General features: G+C 45.7%; 1 protein-coding gene across 1 annotated transcript in view; it reads right to left on the bottom strand.

The window, feature by feature from the left end:
• Window positions 1–14912, bottom strand: part of TRPC3 (transient receptor potential cation channel subfamily C member 3) — a 464690-nt gene extending 449778 nt beyond the window's left edge. Inside the window, exon 1 of the mRNA XM_073572010.1 lies at window positions 14561–14912. Within this exon, the coding sequence (XP_073428111.1) occupies window positions 14561–14766 (206 nt within the window). The 5' untranslated portion in view covers window positions 14767–14912. The remainder of the gene's footprint in view (window positions 1–14560) is intronic.
• Window positions 14913–18980: the final 4068 nt, after the last annotated feature.

An 18980-nucleotide genomic window follows, 5' to 3' on the forward strand; every position in this document is an offset into this window, starting at 1 on the left:
ACAAAATACACCCCATATAATGCTGCACAAAGGTTAATAATGGCCCCATAAGATGTTCCATACAAAATACACCCCATATAATGCTGCACAAAGGTTAATAATGGTCCCATAAGATGCTCCATAGAATAATGTGCCTCATATGCTGCTCCATAAATGTTATGGCCCCATAAGATGCTCCATAGAATATGCCCCAAGATGCCCCATAAGATGCTCCATAGAATATGCCCCCATAAGATGCTCCATAGAATAGGTCCCCATAAGAAGCTCCATAGAATACCTCCATAAGATGCCCCATAGAATATGCCCCCATAAGATGCTCCATAGAATACCCCCATAAGATGCTCCATAGAATATGCCCCCATAAGATGCTCCATAGAATATGCCCCCATAAGATGCTCCACAGAATATGCCCCCATAAGATGCTCCACAGAATATTCCCCAATAAGATGCTCCATAGAATATGCCCCCATAAGATGCTCCATACATTATGCCCCCATAAGATGCTCCACAGAATAGGCCCCCATAAGATGCTCCATAGAATAGGCCCCCATAAGATGCTCCATAAAATATGCCCCCATAAGATGCTCCATAGAATAATCCCCATATGCCGCTGCTTCAAATAAAAAAATGACATACTCACCTCTCCGTCGCTGGGGGCCAGGTGCCGGTGTCAGTGTCGCTGCTGGCTCAGGACCCGGCACCTGAGATATTAACCTGTCTCTGTTCCCACGCTGCTTGCCGCTGCCTGCCACATCACGGCGCCCTCTGACCTGAACATCACTGACAAAGGACGCAGCAGACAGCGGCGAGCAGCGTGGGAACAGGGACAGGTGAATATAGCATATACTTACCCCCCGGCACAGTCTCTGCCGCCCCGTTCTCCCACGGTCTTTAATGAGCGGTACCACGTGACCGCTGAAGGTAGGAGCCTGAGACCGGGAGAAGCGGGGGGCTGCAGAGACCACGCCAGGGGGGGTAAATATGATCTCTGACACCCCCGCTCCCCCTCCCCCGCCGACCCCCGGTATATGACTCGCGTATAAGCCGAGAGGGGGACTTTTAGCCCAAAAAATGGGCTGAAAATCTCGGCTTATACGCGAGTATATACGATAGTTTTTTAAAGTGGTCAAAAAAATTTGGAAATTTGTATGAGAAAATAATTTGCTTTTGTCGCCATTTTTCGAGACTTGTAACATTTATATTTTTGCAGAAAATGGGGCAGTGTGAGGGCTTACTTTTTGCGCCCGGAGCTAAAGTTTTTACTGATACGATTTTGGGGTAAATACAATGTTTTGATTGTCTCATTTTGTTTCAATGTTGTGGCAGACAAAAAAATAAATAAATTTTGGTGTTTTAATTCTTTCTCTTGTTACGCCATTTACCGATCTGAATAACTTATTTTATATTTTGATAGATTTGAGTTTTACGAATCCAACAATATAAATATGTATTTTTTTAATGAGGTTGAAGCACTGCTATGTATATCACAAGTTCCCTAAAGGGACGATTAAATACAGTAAAAAGTGAAAAAAGTTTTAAAAAATATGAAAAAAAAATAAAACACCAAAATCACGATCTCCTGTGGGTTAGCTTTCACAGGAGGATCATGACAGGCATAAGGGTGATCAGAACCCTGGCTGTCATGACCACTCATCCGCAACACAATCATGTCACGTGCACACCGCTGGGAGCGTGGAACGACGCGCCCCCCTTCTAATGCATGTTAAATGCTGCTGTAAGAGATTGACAACAGGATTTAACAGGTTAACAGCCGCTTGGTTTCACACACAACTCGGATCAGTGTATAAGCCTGCATCAAAGTCAGGAACACGACATATGATGTAAGTTTAAGTCATATGTTGTGAAGGGGTTAAAGCTACAGTTGTGGCCAAAAGTATTGACACCCCTGCAATTCTGTCAGATAATACTCAGTTTCTTCCTGAAAATGATTGCAAACACAAATTCTTTGGTATTATCTTCATTTAATTTGTCTTACATGAAAAAACACAAAAGAGAATTAAGCAAAAAGCAAAACATTGATCATTTCACACAAAACTCCAAAAATGGGCCAGACAAAAGTATTGGCACCCTCAGCCTAATACTTGGTTGCACAACCTTTAGCCAAAATAACTGCGACCAACCGCTTCCGGTAACCATCAATGCGTTTCTTACAATGCTCTGCTGGAATTTTAGACCATTCTTCTTTGGCAAACTGCTCCAGGTCCCTGATATTTGAAGGGTGCCTTCTCCAAACTGCCATTTTCAGATCTCTCCACAGGTGTTCTATGGGATTCAGGTCTGGACTCATTGCTGGCCACCTTAGAAGTCTCCAATGCTTTATCTCAAACCATTTTCTAGTGCTTTTTTAAGTGTGTTTTGGGTCATTGTCCTGCTGGAAGACCCATGACCTCTGAGGGAGACCCAGCTTTCTCACACTGGGCCCTATATTATGCTGCAAAATTTGTTGGTATTCTTCAGACTTCATAATGCCATGCACACGGTCAAGCAGTCCAGTGCCAGAGGCAGCAAAGCAACCCCAAAACATCAGGGAACCTCTGCCATGTTTGACTGTAGGGACCGTGTTCTTTTCTTTGAATGCTTCTTTTTTTCTCCTGTAAACTCTATGTTGATGCCTTTGCCCAAAAAGTTCTACTTTTGTCTCATCTGACCAGAGAACATTCTTCCAAAACGTTTTAGGCTTTTTCAGGTAAGTTTCGGCAAACTCCAGCCTGTCTTTTTTATGTCTTGGGGTAAGAAGTGGGGTCTTCCTGGGTCTCCTACCATACAGTCCCTTTTCATTCAGACGCCGACGGATAGTACGGGTTGACACTGTTGTACCCTCGGACTGCACAGCAGCTTGAACTTGTTTGGATGTTAGTCAAGGTTCTTTATCCAACATCCGCACAATCTTGCGTTGAAATCTCTTGTCAATTTTTCTTTTCCGTCCACATCTAGGGAGGTTAGCCACAGCGTCATGGGCTTTAAACTTCTTGATGACACTGCGCACGGTAGACACAGGAACATTCAGGTCTTTGGAGATGGACTTGTAGCCTTGAGATTGCTCATGCTTCCTCACAATTTGGTTTCTCAAGTCCTCAGACAGTTCTTTGGTCTTCTTTCTTTTCTCCATGCTCAATGTGGTACACACAAGGACACAGGACAGAGGTTGAGTCAACTTTAATCCATGTCAACTGGCTGCAAGTGTGATTTAGTTATTGCCAACACCTGTTAGGTGCCACAGGTAAGTTACAGGTGCTGTAAATTAGAGAAGCATCACATGATTTTTCAAACAGTGCCAATACTTTTGTCCACCCTCTTTTTTATGTTTGGTGTGGAATTATAACTAATTTGGCTTTAGGACAATTCTTTTTGTGTTTTTTCATTTAAGACAAACTAAATGAAGATAATAATACCAAAGAATTTGTGTTTGCAATCATTTTCAGGAAGAAACTGAGTATTATCTGACATAATTGCAGGGGTGTCAATACTTTTGGCCACAACTGTAGATAAATACATCGTTAAATGAAGAACACATGATATATTATACCATGTTATTATTTTTTTACCAAAACAGGGTCAATTTTAACATCTAAAGATCAGGGTGTTTTTTATGCTCAACAAACACAGAATTCAAAGAGGGTGTCCTTAGCTTTTTCTCATACCTTAATATGTCAAATGTTGTATAGCAAATGAATTACAGGTGTCTATATACCTTAGAACCTTAGAGAGTTGTTGGCTATACACAGTCATCCATAGTAAACCCACATACAAGCAGAAGAACGGGCTGTCTCCTCTGTTGTCTGGGGGAAAGCTTAAAGAACCGAACCAACCTTTGCACCTAGCAGCAGGGGGCGTGGTTAGCTTGGGGAGAGCAGAGTGAGCAAAACTGAGCAGACTTGGTGGGAAGAGACAGCATGCGGCAGGGGGACGGAAGTGCTCCGTCCCCGCAGCACCAGAACAGCGCAGGGCCGTGCTTGAGAATACCCTCGGTCATCAGCAAGGACTGTGGACAGAGACTTGGAGTACCTCTGCGGGCTCTCCCATACCAGGGTGCCGGACACTGTGATCCTGCTTGTGCTGCACTCGTACCGCTTCAGAGAAAGGCCGGGTAGGTGACTGTGAACTGTGCCCTGACTCCACGGTGGGTCTGAACTGTTTTGTGGCCCACACTTTGCCCGCGACCACAAACCCTGGATTCAGAACCTTGCGCAGGGTACCAGAGACTAACTGTCGCCGTACAGACTCCACCGGATCCTTGTTTCCCTCGGCACACCACCAGAACAAGCCTTTGCTGACGGCTATCTGCGTCACCGATCCACATAATTGAATCCAGCACCTGGAAGTCTACTAACCGGATAAGTTTATCCTTTAAGAACTCGTTTCTACCTCAGCATCGGTGTTGCTCCGTTCACCCTACTTCCTTGTTGTCTTTCCCCCCCATTACTGCAATAATCCTTCAAAACTTATTTACTCCCTACATGGAGTACATCCCTGTACAAGTAAATAGGTGAACTCTTGATCTGTCTCCCGTCTGTCACTGCATCCTGCAACCTGCTCACATGCACATCAGACACCAAGACACCTTTGGTGGTGGCTTATCAGGCCTGAAAAAAGGTTTTGGGCATTGAAATTCAACATGCCAATCCTTCTCTCCCAACCCAAGATGTTTTATAGCATTCAATTTTTTTCTTGTTTTAAGCCATGTACATTACAAAGCAAAAATAACACAAATGTATAAACAAGATATATGGACAGATACTGATAATGTCTGTGTTGAAGATCTGGGCAGTAAGAACTCATTTTCCAAGAGAGTCGTGGATCACTATGCATATAACATTGCTCAAAAATACATATGTTTAAACTCCAAGGGAGCAGAACAAGTATGATAACGGGATGGAATGGAAGGTTGGTATAGTAATTTGTCTTTCAGCATGCTATGTTATGTCTAGGCATTTTCATTAATTTACAATATATATAACACTGTCTCACTTCCATTTTCTGATAATAATTCTTACTATGAGAGCAGCCAGGACCGGACTGGCCATCTGGCAATTCTGGCAAATGCCAGAAGGGCCTGTCTGGTTGTGGGCTGCTTTGTCTGCTAAGTTGTTAACAGAATCAATGTCTAAAGACACCCATGCTGTTAAGAGTTGTGACGCAGCACAAAGTCGCTGGCTCCGTCACTTACCCCAGTAGGCCACGGTGATCATTAGAAATATTGGTCTTGTAGTAAATCTTGCTTTCCTTCATCCAGGGTAATATTAGTAATATATCCCATCTGGTTCTTTGGGACAGGGACAGCATGGGCCTGTGTGATTGCAAATGCCAGGGCTGAATTTCTGTCCCAGTCCGTACCAAATAGCAGCAGTAACTTTCAAATTGGAGAAGCAACAAAGACAACAGGGGAAAATGATGCAGAAGGACAAAGGGAAAATAGACATTGTCCACCAGAGCTTGCAAACATGGAAGGAAAGGAAGGACACAATGTATGCATACTGCAAATCTTATCCTAAGTGCCAGTCTCTTCAATTGGCAATGGGGCAGTATAGACAAGGAGGAATGAACCAAGTACCTAGCTGTTATTTCAGTTAGCACACACAGAAAGATGCAGTGTGGAGAACACTCAAGGGGGATAATTATTTTCTAGGGTGCAGAAAAACAACTGGTTCAACACTGGGCTATCAGTAAGATGGGAGAGCTTGTGTTGTGTATAGAGATGGATGTTGCTGGAAATTAATGTGAAATGTGTCCGTGTTGCAGAAGTGAAATGTGTCTGTGTTGTAAACTCTGCAGACAATTCACGCCTGTAAGAAGTCTTTATGGAGGTCTGGGAAAAAATGGTACATGACTTCCAACAGAAAGGACATCACCTGTGAACCACTGGATAGAACTGTACTGTAATCACATGCACAGTCTGCATAACTGGTCTATGCCATTATATGACCATTATATGGCTGTAATATTAGTTTTGGGCTGTGTAAATAAAAAAAAAATGTTTTTTTTAATTTGGAAACACCAAAGCAGAGTTTCTCAACCATAGTCAAAATACATGTAATATCATCATAAAAATGTCTCAATGTCTCAGTTTTGTACAGGAAAAATATCTTTGTACTGTGAAAGCCAGTAATTATTAAAACATTAATAAAATTTAATGGAAATCTGTCACCACATTTGACCTATCTAAACTATTAACATGGGCATACAGGTTATAGAATGATGAAAACAGTCCTACCCATGTGCCACATATCAGATGTGTTGTTGCTGAGAAAAAATCTTTTATCACTTTATATAAATAACCTCTTCCAGGCTCTGGAGCGGATGGTGCTTGGAAGATAACTCTGCCTCCAGAGCTTGTTTTAAATATAAGAGAGAGTTACCAGTGTGATACAGTGAGGGAAATGAGTATTTGATTTCTTGCTGATTTTGTAAGTTTGCCCATTGACAAAGACACGAACAGTCTATAATTGTAAGGGTTGGTTAATTTTAACATTGAGAGATAGAATATCAAAAATTAAATCCAGAAAATCACATTGTACAAATTATATACATTTATTTGCATTTTGCAGTGAGAAATAACTATTTGATCTCTCTGGCAAATAAGACTTAATATTTGGTGGCAAAACCCTTGTTGGCAAGCACAGCAGACTTTTTTGTAGTTAATGATGAGTTTTGTGCACATGTCAGGAGGAATTTTGGTCCACTCCTCTTTGCGGATCATCTCTAAATCATTACGATTTTGAAGCTGTCACTTGACAACTCGGAGCTTCAATTTCCTCCATAAGTTTTCTATGGGATTAAGGTCTGGAAAATTATTTAGGTAGACCTTTAGGTAGAATTCTATATTTACTGCAAACCCCAAGGGTATAAATTGATTCAATATAGCTATAGGCTTTCCTTTGCTTTCTAAATGTTACTGGATCGTCAACCCGCAGTTCATTCCTCACTAATCCAATTCCCAAAAATGTCAAGTCCTTGGGAGAGCAAGTGTCTTTCGAGTTATAATGAGCATAGACAAGTATGGGGGAGTCAGCTTTGCTTATGGCGCTGTTGTCATTATTTATTCCAACTTTATCAAACTGCGGCACAGTATTTCATATACTTTGTGTAATTTTAGATATAACACTTCAGTCTACAACTGTTTTTTTTCAATTTCTAAGCTATCCCCCTACTGGAGTGAGTTTGCAACCTTTTGTTTGACTTATTAAAAAGTTGCAATTCATAAATCTGAGTAACCGTAGCCAGGTTACAACTTCTTTTTAATAGTTGGGGGAGTGACATAAAATAGTAAAAAGTTGTCTATTTCGGCACAAGAGTGTATGATCAAATGTTTGACTTTTTTTTTATATAAAATGGTACAAAGTCCTTGATAAATTACCCCTATTTGTTTCCAAACCAACTGCAATATTATAAATACCTTTCCATTATGCTTTCTTTTAGTATATACCCTGCATGAGCACTAATAAATTAACGCGCCATGATAGCTATATACGTCAGTGTTCCCACTTTATCAGCTACAGTAGCCAGGCTAACATACACAGTCAGGCTTCTGCAAGAACTTTGAGGACTGGTGAAAACACCAATCACTGCAGTTTAATGCTTCATATATATATATAAATAGATTAAGTCAAAGGAGCAGCAATAAAGTAAAATAGTTGGTAACAGTCCAAGTTTCGAATGACAATGTATATTACCGTAAGGCGCAGACTTAAAACTTAAGGGGCTGTGTAAAATACATGAACAAGAAACTCAGAATGTACTCACCTTCGCTGTGTCCAGCACTGACTCCCCCTGCTGCTTTGATCCTGGTGTTTTGACTACAGCGGTGACGTCAAGTCAACAGCACATGCCAACGCTCAAGTCAGTCGCTGAGCTCTGTGATTGTGCTCTGAGGGGGACGGCACTCGAAGCTGAACTCAGTGCATGAGCCGCTGAGCTCAGTGATTGGCTGACAAGGGTTGTGATTTCATATCAACAACGTGCGTCACCACTTTTTGCAGTCACTGAACCCTACAGCTGAGTTCAGTGACTGTTTAGAGCAGTGATGTGCTGTAGACATGACGTCTCTACTGTAGTCAAAACAACGGGATCAGAGCTGCGGCAAAGAGCTGACGTTGGACCTAGAGAGGGTGAGTACCTGCTTAGTTTAAACAGTTTGGAGCCCATTTTGAAATAAAACAACCCTCTTAAATCAGAGGGTCTAGTTATTTAGTGAGTCCACTTTCAGATTATTTCAGGTTATTTAACTTGTGAGGCTTCTATGCAAAAGTGAAACAAGCCTTCCCTTGTCATCATCCTATAGAAGAAGAAAATAGTACTATCGGCTTGTAGTCTCTTCATTTTCTACAGGCTGATGTGATAAGAAAAAAAGGCTGATTTCCTTCCCTTATACAAAGCTTGACAACCTGTTCTGACTTTGCGAACATCTAAAGGTGGAGGCACTAAGTAACTTTACCCCCCTTATAACTTACTGCCCCTTATGAGCAACACAGTGGTTCAGTGGTTAGCATTGCCCCTTTGTGGCATTGGGTTCAGATCCCATGAAGAACAGCATCTGTAATGAGTTTGTGCTCTACATTTTTGTGTGGGTTTCATCTGGGTAAACTGGTGTCCTCCCATGTTCCAAAGGCACATTGATAGGGAATTGAAATTGTGAGCGTCAATGGGGATGGTGATAATAATGTCTGTAAAGTGCTGCACAATATGATGGTGCTATTCTAGTTAATATTAGTACAAAAAGTAGGGCTATAACAACAAGTCTAAGTCAGGAGCTTCAGTTATTTAACATTTTCTAAAACAATTTGCTACAAAACTAGGCAAATTAGCTCGTAGACTAGGACATAACAATAGTGAGTTCAGCAGATGCAGTCACTTTTAGGTCCGTGGAGCATAGGGGGCCAAAAAAGCACCTTTGCCCCATTTAAGAAGATCAATTCTATTAACGATCTAGAGGTTTGTTGGAGATTTTGCAATGGGTCTCATGAGCTTCATGTTCAAAAGCTGCTCATTGGGTCACTATTGCCTGGGTTAGATGAAGGGCATGAGTAGAACTTTTTCCCCAAAGCAGTGGATTTTCATTTAAAACCAGCCTCAAACAACTTTTTGTTTTTTGTACAAGGCAAATCAACTAAAAAACCCCCACAAAAATAGCCTTAGAACATCCAACCTATGACTATTCATGACAGCACCCCAACTGGAATGGCTGCAAGCCTATTGCGCAGCAACTCAAAAACAACATTGACCATAGTATTTCTCATTGTGCTGATAACTCTTACAGGACTGACCTTGTCTGTCTTATCCTAAAATTAAAGCCAAGATCTGAGTACGGATCATCTTTTTGAAGGAGTTTTCTCACCTTTTTCCTAACAAGACCCATGGACGGAATTTGTGCAGTGTGTTGTCTTTCCACACCAGAATCTGTTCCCTTTGTAGGTTCTTCAAACACCAGATGCAAAAGAAAGCCATTATCTCTAGCAAACCATATCCTAAATATCACATTTATGATCCCTGTAACTACTCTACTACACATAAAGGCTGGGTTAAATCTAACCATCTAAATTTACTTCAACAATAAGTAGTGACATTTCACCGTATTTTAACCCCACAACTACCAAGTACCATAAATATACAGCTTTTGATTCTGAGGTTTAACCCCACTGTAATGGAAATTTAGGGTGCGGAGTTAAAGCTCCTTCTCCTGAAATCTAGCAGGACCAGGTCCAGTTCCTAGCTGGCAAACACAAATAGGTACCATTGGGGGGGGGGGGAGACAGAAGTGGTTAATTGCCTCAATGACTGCAATGAGGTGTCCAGAATCATCCTGACTCCTGATGCTTCTGTAGGACCCAGTTTTCACATAATCGCCAGCTCTCTGCATGGCAAAACAAAGTTGCTGGGTCCAAGCAGACCAGGTTAGCTCTGCCAGTGACTTTCTCTACGTCACTGTGGTGGCCTGTTTTCTCTTGTAAGTGGGCTCCTCTGGATGCCCCATGTACAGTGGGATGAATAATCAAAAAAGGAAAAAAAATCTTCTCCAGAGATATTTTATGATCTCATGGGGAACAATCTATGTAAAAAATATATATAGATGCCAAAAAATTAAAGAATAAATAAAGAAATAAAAAGCTCCCAGGGCAAATTAGTTCAATAAATCCATTTTTTCATATAAAAAAACTGTACATTACATTATTTACATCTTCAAGAATCTCCCATTAAAGGGCTTGTTTGGTCTAAAAAGCAAAGCCTGCAGTCACTGACACGGCACACTGTCACGATCCTCCAGTCTGCCGTCACGTAGAGCGACTGTTCGCTTTGCTTGTTATACTGGACAACCCCTTTAAGTGACTTCTTAGGAAAGCAGATGAAGAACTACTACTAGCGCACGAAGACAAATTGGACTGTTCACTTTCTAATTTCTCAATAAAAAGTCTTTTGTAAAATGACACACTGAAATATATTTTAGAACATTTCACTTCCCGGTAAAATCCATACATAAACCAATGACTGGAACACACAATATCTAGATGTATAGACAGACAGGACTGTAGCGAAGATAAATAGAACCAGAAGACAAACTAAATTCAAATGTAACTTCTCATGGAGTCATAAAAAGAAATAAATAATTGATGTATTATCACGTGGTACAAGGTTTACAATGACAGTGTGTATTAATGGTAGAAGTAGTAAAAATATTTTTTTTATCATCGCTATAAGCTTACAAAATGAGTGCACGAAAAAACACAAGGCAAAGATATCCATCTTCATCTATTACCGCAGAGGCAGCGTAGCCCAAGAAAAGCACCAGCATCTGGCCATCAGAGGGCGCTGTGGTTAACGCCAACTTCAGACAGGGCAGCCAGTGTATTATATAGATAATGACAGGAGACAAGAGGGCTGACATATTACAGACCCACAGTGATGCTCAATTAGCTCCGTTTAAGACATCCAAAGGAAGAAATGTTGGTTTTCCCCAACTGGCATGAAGGAGGCACGACATACAACTTACCCCATATAAGATTATGGAACGTATGTCCTGAATATCTGCAGAAATACTGAGCTAACGTGTACACTGGGCTAAGAATGAGCTAGAAATCTATGTATTCTAGAATGCACATTTTATTGAACGCCCTGCTGGTTACATGCTATACTGTACCTAAATTGGGACACACAGACAATGCTCAATACACAAATAAAGTTGGTACCTTGGTGCCAGCACAAACGCCATAACCCCTTATTCCAGCACATGCCATGTGTGAGGGAAGGGTGGCATGATCCTTGGGTCAGTAACATGAACAGAAATGGACTCTCCAAGAAAACTGGGCTCATGGCAGCTATAAGTCGGGGGCAGAGATACCATTAGTGAAACCTATGGGCGCAAGGGGTAAGGGGCCACTTCCAATTCCAAAGAAGTAGGCAGCTCCTATCACAGACACATCATTTAACTGCAAGGGGCCCATAGACTGTTCTTGAACGGGGACCCACTTCTGCCTCTGCTATGAGGGCGGCCCCCATGGACCTTTTTTTCATCTGACACCTGAATGACCCAGCCCATCGTTGCAATATTCACCCAGCAGTCACGGAGCTCTGTGTATTGTGGGCACAATGTCGGTATTAGTGCCTGACATTATCAGACACGATTACGGTACTATTCACGCACACACGCATAATAAAATAAGACAACTATGGAAGAAATAAAAATATCGGCTCCTGTTTGTGCAAGGCTTAAAAACTCTACATCATAACGCCATCTAATCTATACTATACTAGTCTTCTGCAGCAGATAGGTACGGATGGTCTATAGATCTGACCCCACTACCCTTATACCCAAAGCTTGTGGTTGGAGAAGGTGAAAACAACTGACATGTCTGAAAAAGTTACAAGACTCAAGGATAATCTACTGCACAGAGACATTTACGGCTGATTTCACAGCTTTAAAATATGTTGTGCAATGGAATATTACCACCAAACGTCACCCGGGCACACTACACAGTCCATGATCGACAAGAAATCCATGCATGTAATATATTCATGGAGGATTCCTGAAAGTTATACAGTCATTTTAGACCTAGCATCACACATAATCCAGATGTCATCTGCTGGGGTGATGAACACAACCACCTTCTGGCGAGGAGGACGGCTGGCACACTTATATTCAAGTGCCATCAGTGCTTTCCTATATACACACCAACGAACATAGAGATGTAGGAAAGAGACAGAGACAGAAGAAAGTTACTGAATACTTGTACATATAAATGTCCAAATATTTACACTTGCATGTTGCTATATATATATATATATATATATATATATATATATATACACACACATATATATATTTATACCCATATATAGACAAATAGATGATATATAGATAGATATCTACATATATATACTGTATATATGCATTTATGTATACATTGGTGTGGATATACACTTATGATACTGCGTGGGTATACAATTGGTCATCGATAGGTACGGTATATGATCATACCTTAGGTAACCAAACTTGACCTGACATACGAGCATCAATTGAATTACATATAAACATCATTAAGTCATATCCATTATTGACAATCCCCTAACGTGACCGTCCATGGCTTCCTAGCTGAATATGATCTTATGTGTATATATATACCAATATAGACATGCTCCCGATGCCCCGCATGGATTAGGCAGTTTTGAAGGCAACAACTTCCCCTTTATGAATGAGACACATGTGGCACCTAGAATTGTGCTACAAAGAGTAAAGCCCCCCCCAACATTGTGAGGACCTTACAGGGGTGCTGTGAATGAACTGGGTGGTGACATCTCTGCATTATAGATCTGCTTATTCCTTCCCGTAGTGCCACAACATATCTCACCATGACACAATCAGGCAGGTTGGCACCAAGTTGCTGTATGTGAATGGATTCCTAAGTAGGTGTGCCTTACATCACAACCTCTCAGCTGGTGCCTGCCACTTGAAGAAGATACATAGAAGACATCTGATACCATGTGGTATCTGCCTCCAGAATGGCATCTGATTCTACCCCTGAATTCCCACTTGTGCCCAGAATTAATGGTGGTAGCTCTGTGTGTATGCAGCTGGGTAAGAGTATGGAAGTTCCTCTATAAGTTAATATATAGCAGCATAGGAGGCATTATAGGATGGGTGGCATATCCATGGCACATCTCAGTGGTGGCATTATAGGATGGGTGGCATATCTATGGCACATCTCAGTGGTGGCATTATAGGATGGGTGGCATATCCATGGCACATCTCAGTGGTGGCATTATAGCATGGGTGGCATATCTATGGCACATCTCAGTGGTGGCATTATAGGATGGGTGGCACATCCATGGCACATCTCAGTGGTGGCATTATAGGATGGGTGGCATATACATGGCACATCTCAGTGGTGGCATTATAGGATGGGTGGCACATCCATGGCACATCTCAGTGGTGGCATTATAGGTTGGGTGGCATATACATGGCACATCTCAGTGGTGGCATTATAGGTTGGGTGGCATATACATGGCACATCTCAGTGGTGGCATTATAGGATGGGTGGCATATCTATGGCACATCTCAGTGGTGGCATTATAGGATGGGTGGCACATCCATGGCACATCTCAGTGGTGGCATTATAGGATGGATGGCATATCCATGGCACATCTCAGTGGTGGCGGCATTATAGGATGGGTGGCATATCTATGGCACATCTCAGTGGTGGCATTATAGGATGGGTGGCACATCCATGGCACATCTCAGTGGTGGCATTATAGGATGGGTGGCACATCCATGGCACATCTCAGTGGTGGCATTATAGGATGGGTGGCATATCAATGGCACATCTCAGTGGTGGCATTATAGGATGGCTGGCATATCCATGGCACATCTCAGTGGTGGCATTATAGGATGGCTGGCATAACCATGGCACATCTCAGTGGTGGCATTACAGGTTGGGTGGCATATACATGGCACATCTCAGTGGTGGCATTATAGGTTGGGTGGCATAACCATGGCACATCTCAGTGGTGGCATTATAGGTTGGGTGGCATATTCATGGCACATCTCAGTGGTGGCATTATAGGTTGGGTGGCATAACCATGGCACATCTCAGTGGTGCCATTATAGGATGGCTGGCATAACCATGGCACATCTCAGTGGTGTCATTATAGGTTGGGTGGCATATCTATGGCACATCTCAGTGGTGGCATTATAGGTTGGGTGGCATATCTATGGCACATCTCAGTGGTGGCATTATAGGTTGGGTGGCATAGACATGGCACATCTCAGTGGTGGCATTATAGGTTGGGTGGCATATCCATGGCACATCTCAGTGGTGGCATTATAGGTTGGGTGGCATATCTATGGCACATCTCAGTGGTGGCATTATAGGATGGCTGGCATAACCATGGCACATCTCAGTGGTGGCATTATAGGTTGGGTGGCACATCTATGGCACATCTCAGTGGTGGCATTATAGGTTGGGTGGCACATCTCAGTGGTGGCATTATAGGTTGGGTGGCATATCTATGGCACATCTCAGTGGTGGCAGGTGATAATAGAAAGTATACTCACAGGGCATGGAGTTGGTAGTGGTCACTGTGGGACCCCCCAGCAATAAACGAGCTGCTCTCGGCAGGTAAGACCAGCACTCCCTGGGGCTGTGGCAGTGGTGCCCACTGCCCCCCATTCCTGGTCAGCCATCCCCTGCGTTCCCCCAGGTCCGGGAAGCTGACCCTGCCAGATGGCAGCTCCCTGCATTTCCTGCCGTTTGTGGACATGCAGGAATCCCCGGGGCGTGTGAGGTAGCTGAGGGCGCGGGGCAGCGGTCGCCGGGGTCAGGTGTGTGCACGGCTCCGTACAGCTGGGCACCGAGCAGGGAACTGGGGAGTGATGCTGATGGGAAGAACTGTACAAGTGCTGCCAGCTGCCCTCCTCCCGCCCGAGCTCTCCTCCCCTCCCTCACCGGCCGCCCATCTATCCCATCACTGCAAGTGGAGGACGGACCGGCCGCCGGGGACGCGTTCTCCGGTAATACCTGCGTGGCGGAGAGGTGAGGAGATGAGAGGACGGCACTGCCTGCAGGGGCACGGACAGGGCACACACCGGACGGTCCAGCCTGGCGGCGGGCATGCTAGAGGGCACAGCTGACAGACATGTGCCGAGACTTAACCCCTTTCTGATTACCAGCAAGGGTTAATAATAAGTTATAATCCAGTTTTGTCTCATCTGAAGTGATCTGGTAATAATCACAGCATGGTGATATTCTGCTCCTTACCCCCTGTGTGCTGCCAGGGGAATATAGGGGGACACAACACAAGCACCCAGTCATTATTTGGGAGGGGATAAAGCCAGTTTTCCCATTTTTTTCCTTTTTGCCATGCAGGATACATTGATGTTTCTGCTCCGTATTCTTTAATATTGGTGCTTGTGGTTCATGGACTTTGTACAAAATAAAAAAGCATTTTTTTAGCACCAAAAGTCAAATGTGTCATCAAAATGTCACAAAATTACGGGCGATCATATGTAGAAATCGCAGGAACATGAGATGGCTCTCTCTCCCATCCAGAAGCACTAGGGAGTCACAGATCAAATACGCACTACAATCTGCAGGAAATCTGCATCAATTCCTCATGAAATCCGCAAGCGGTTTCTGGCAAGAGATGTGGATTTTGTGCAGAAAATTCCGCAGAACAATCTGCAACGTGTGCACATACCCCTACAATAAACGCCATCCTCGAAGTGAGTAGTGGATTGCAGGGTGACGGTAGGGAAATGAGGAAGAGAGAAGAAACTTATCAGACAGTAGTCTTCTGGTGTACAGTGTCTCAGGACTCCAACAGTGGCACCGACAACAGCGGCACATGACATCATGATGAAGTCTGTGACGGACGGGAATCCAACCGTGGTACCGACAACAGCGGCACTTGATGTCTCGATGAAGTCTGTGCAGAGAGGATAACTTTCCCGTTCTCATGTGTGTCTAGCACAGTACTGAGTCCAATGTGTGGAACTGCCGGAACGTAACTCTGCTCCGCGGTGTAAACAGGTGAAAGGTCACCAACGTCTATGCAGCACTAAGTACTCTACTTGCGGCACATGCGCTGTATTGCTCAGTCACTAAGCGCACGGCACCTCGATCTTTGTCAGCTAATGGGCGCGCTGCCACACCCAACTCGGTTCTGCTCTGTATTGTGCGGCTCTGTTCTGCAGGGCTCTGCTCTGTACGGCTCTGCAGGCGATGAGGGCTCCTTCTATATGGCCCAGACCGGGACAGAGACTGCAGGAGAGCGTGGGAGCGACTGGACGCTAGAGCGACCCACCAGTGCCAGAGAGGACGCTCACCGAAGATTCCAGAGGGACGGTGCCAAGGCGACCGGCCGAGACTTGCTGCCCCGCTCCAGCCCACGGCCACTGCGGCCTCAGTTCAATCCGCTGCCGCCTCCTCTCAGCCGGCGGCTGCAGCCTACCCGTGGTCACCTCCCCTCAGCCTGCGGCTGCGGCCTGTTCCCCGCCACCCGCAGCCGCCCCACTCTCGCCCGTGGCAAGTACCATGCCGTCGGCGGCCACCACTGTCCCTCTCCGGTCCGCAGCGGGGCCGGGCCTCTGCTGACCGCGGACTCCCCGTCGCAGCCGCTAGCTGCGCAGGTGTCCTGTCATCCACCACCACCCATTGCTGCCACTTGCCCCAGTCCGGGGCCTGCGCCGGGGCCTGTGGGGCTCCAGTGTCACCAGCGCGCTGGAGGGTGCGAAGACTCCGTCAGCGCCTCAGCAACTGGGCACAGCAACTACTACGCCGAAAGACCACCAACCCGAACGGCGAGGGACGTCTGGACAGCTAAGTTGACTTTACAATTAAGGACCCGTAGTCGGCCATACCGCGGCTCTATAGTGACCGGCTACTGCTGGAAGTAGTCGTGTCCTACCCATTTGTGTTTACTTGTCTAAAGGCCCTGCGAGGGCAACCCGTGTTACCCCTGTTGGTGATCAGGCCGTGACTGAGGAAAGTTTCCTCTAGTCTTATAAACGTTATTTTAGAAAGCACCAAATTGTCTCGAGACTCGTCACTGCATCCTGCGTATCTGCAAATACCACATTTGGTGCAGTCGGCCCGGGGCGTCGTATAACCATCGCCAGGGTCCTACAGATCCTGGAAGAGACTCACGGGGATCCAACAGACGTGGGGGAGTTGAGAATCCGGTTGTTCAGTCGGATGCAGGGGGAGGGGGAGACCATCACCCAGTATATGAACGCCCTCCAGGAGCTACACACCGCCATAGAAAGGAAGGACGGAATAGGGGTAGGGCCCATCGACATTACCCTGCGTGACCTGCTAGTGACTGGACTCCGGGACCCGCTAGTCAAGGCATTGTGGGAACAGGTCCGAGTGAACCCACGTTTAGCCTTTTCCGAAGTGGGAAGTCAGGCCCGGGTGCGAGAGCAAGAGCAGGGGATGACGGCTCCTGTGGGGAAGGCCCGGAGCATGGAGTTCTCTGTAAGCGTTGTCGAAGAACCTCAATTGATTGAGGAAATGAGACAAGAACTGAAGAGTATCTGGGGCGAGCTGGCCGAAGTGAAGAAAAGAACGGAGCCCACTCCCGGTCGACCTGGCTAAAATTCAGGGCCCTGGGGGCCTCGCAATACCCGGGATAGCCGAGCCCACCGCCCCGGTGCTATGAGTGTGGGCCACTTCGCACCGGAGTGTCCGTGGCGTGGGAGATACCCACCCTGGCGGGCATTAAACTAGAGGGCTCCGGGCATGAGGGACGCCACTCGGAGCCAGAAGCCACAACGAGGGGTGGTGGAAGTCCCAAAGAACTGGTCGCTAAGTGCCCAATAGTATGGGCCGAAGTTTAGGGTCATGCTGTGCAGTGCCTAGTGGATACGGGTTCGCAGGTAACGACCATGCTTGCAACGTACTTCCGGCAGCATTTCCCAGAAGCGGCAAGGCCCCAGTGGGGGCCCATGGTACGACTAGTGGCCGCAAACCAACTGCCGGTACCTGTCGCCGGGGTGGTGTGGCTTCAGATGACATTGTGTGGTAAATCCCTCGGTCGTCGGGGAGTGGTCCTGACTCAAGGAGAGACTAACGACCGACATCTGATCATCTTGGGCATGAATGAAGTTCGGCAATCTACTCCTCAACGATTCCACGCAGGAGACCCTAAGTCAGTGGTGTTCTCGCACAGTCCAGGGGCAGGTCTTCCAGCGGTTGGTGCGGGAGGCGTGAGTGCTCCAGGAGTGTCAGGAGGGTGAGGCGCTAGGCAAGGTCATCGTGCCGGTGGCCCACACGCTCGTGCTTCCTCCGGGGCAGATGGTGGTGACTCTGCCGATCCGCGCCCCGATACCCCTGGAGGGCGTGGAGGTGCAGGTGGAACCATGTTAGTCAGAGCGCCTGCACCCTGGCATCCTGGTGGCCCGCTCCCTGACCACAGTGCGGGAGGGGACCGTCTTGGTACGTTGTGTCAACCTGGAAGATCAGGATATCACCCTGAAGCCCCGGGCCAAAATAGCCAAACTAGTAAGGCCATTGGAGGAGCTGCTGCCGGGTGCAACCTGAAGATCCCTGGGCAGTAACGGTACGAACCCAACAGGTTGCCGCGTCCGTGGCCCAAGAAAAAGATTGAGTCATTCTGGAGAGAATACGGGCTGAACTTTCCGACCTAGCGCCAGCCCAGCTTCTCCAAGTAGAGACACTCCTTGGGCAATTTTACAGTGTCTTCGCCAGCCGAGAAGACGACTTCGGATGTACCACGGCCATCACGCATGGGATCCCCACGGCAGGAGCGGCCCCCATCCGGGAGCGGTATTGGCAAATACCACTGCGGCTATATCAGGAAGTGAAAACTCTATTAGCCCAAATGCTCCGGAAGGGGGTCATACGAGAAAGCCAAAGCCCTTGACAGCCCCTATTGTCCTGGTTCGGAAGAAAGATGGCACTCTACGTTTTTGCGTGGATTACCGGACGTTGAACGCCTGCACCATCAAGGATTCG

Source organism: Dendrobates tinctorius, unplaced genomic scaffold (assembly GCF_039654945.1).
Source record: "Dendrobates tinctorius isolate UK_male_01 unplaced genomic scaffold, ASM3965494v1 ptg000030l, whole genome shotgun sequence".
Taxonomy (NCBI): domain Eukaryota; kingdom Metazoa; phylum Chordata; class Amphibia; order Anura; family Dendrobatidae; genus Dendrobates; species Dendrobates tinctorius.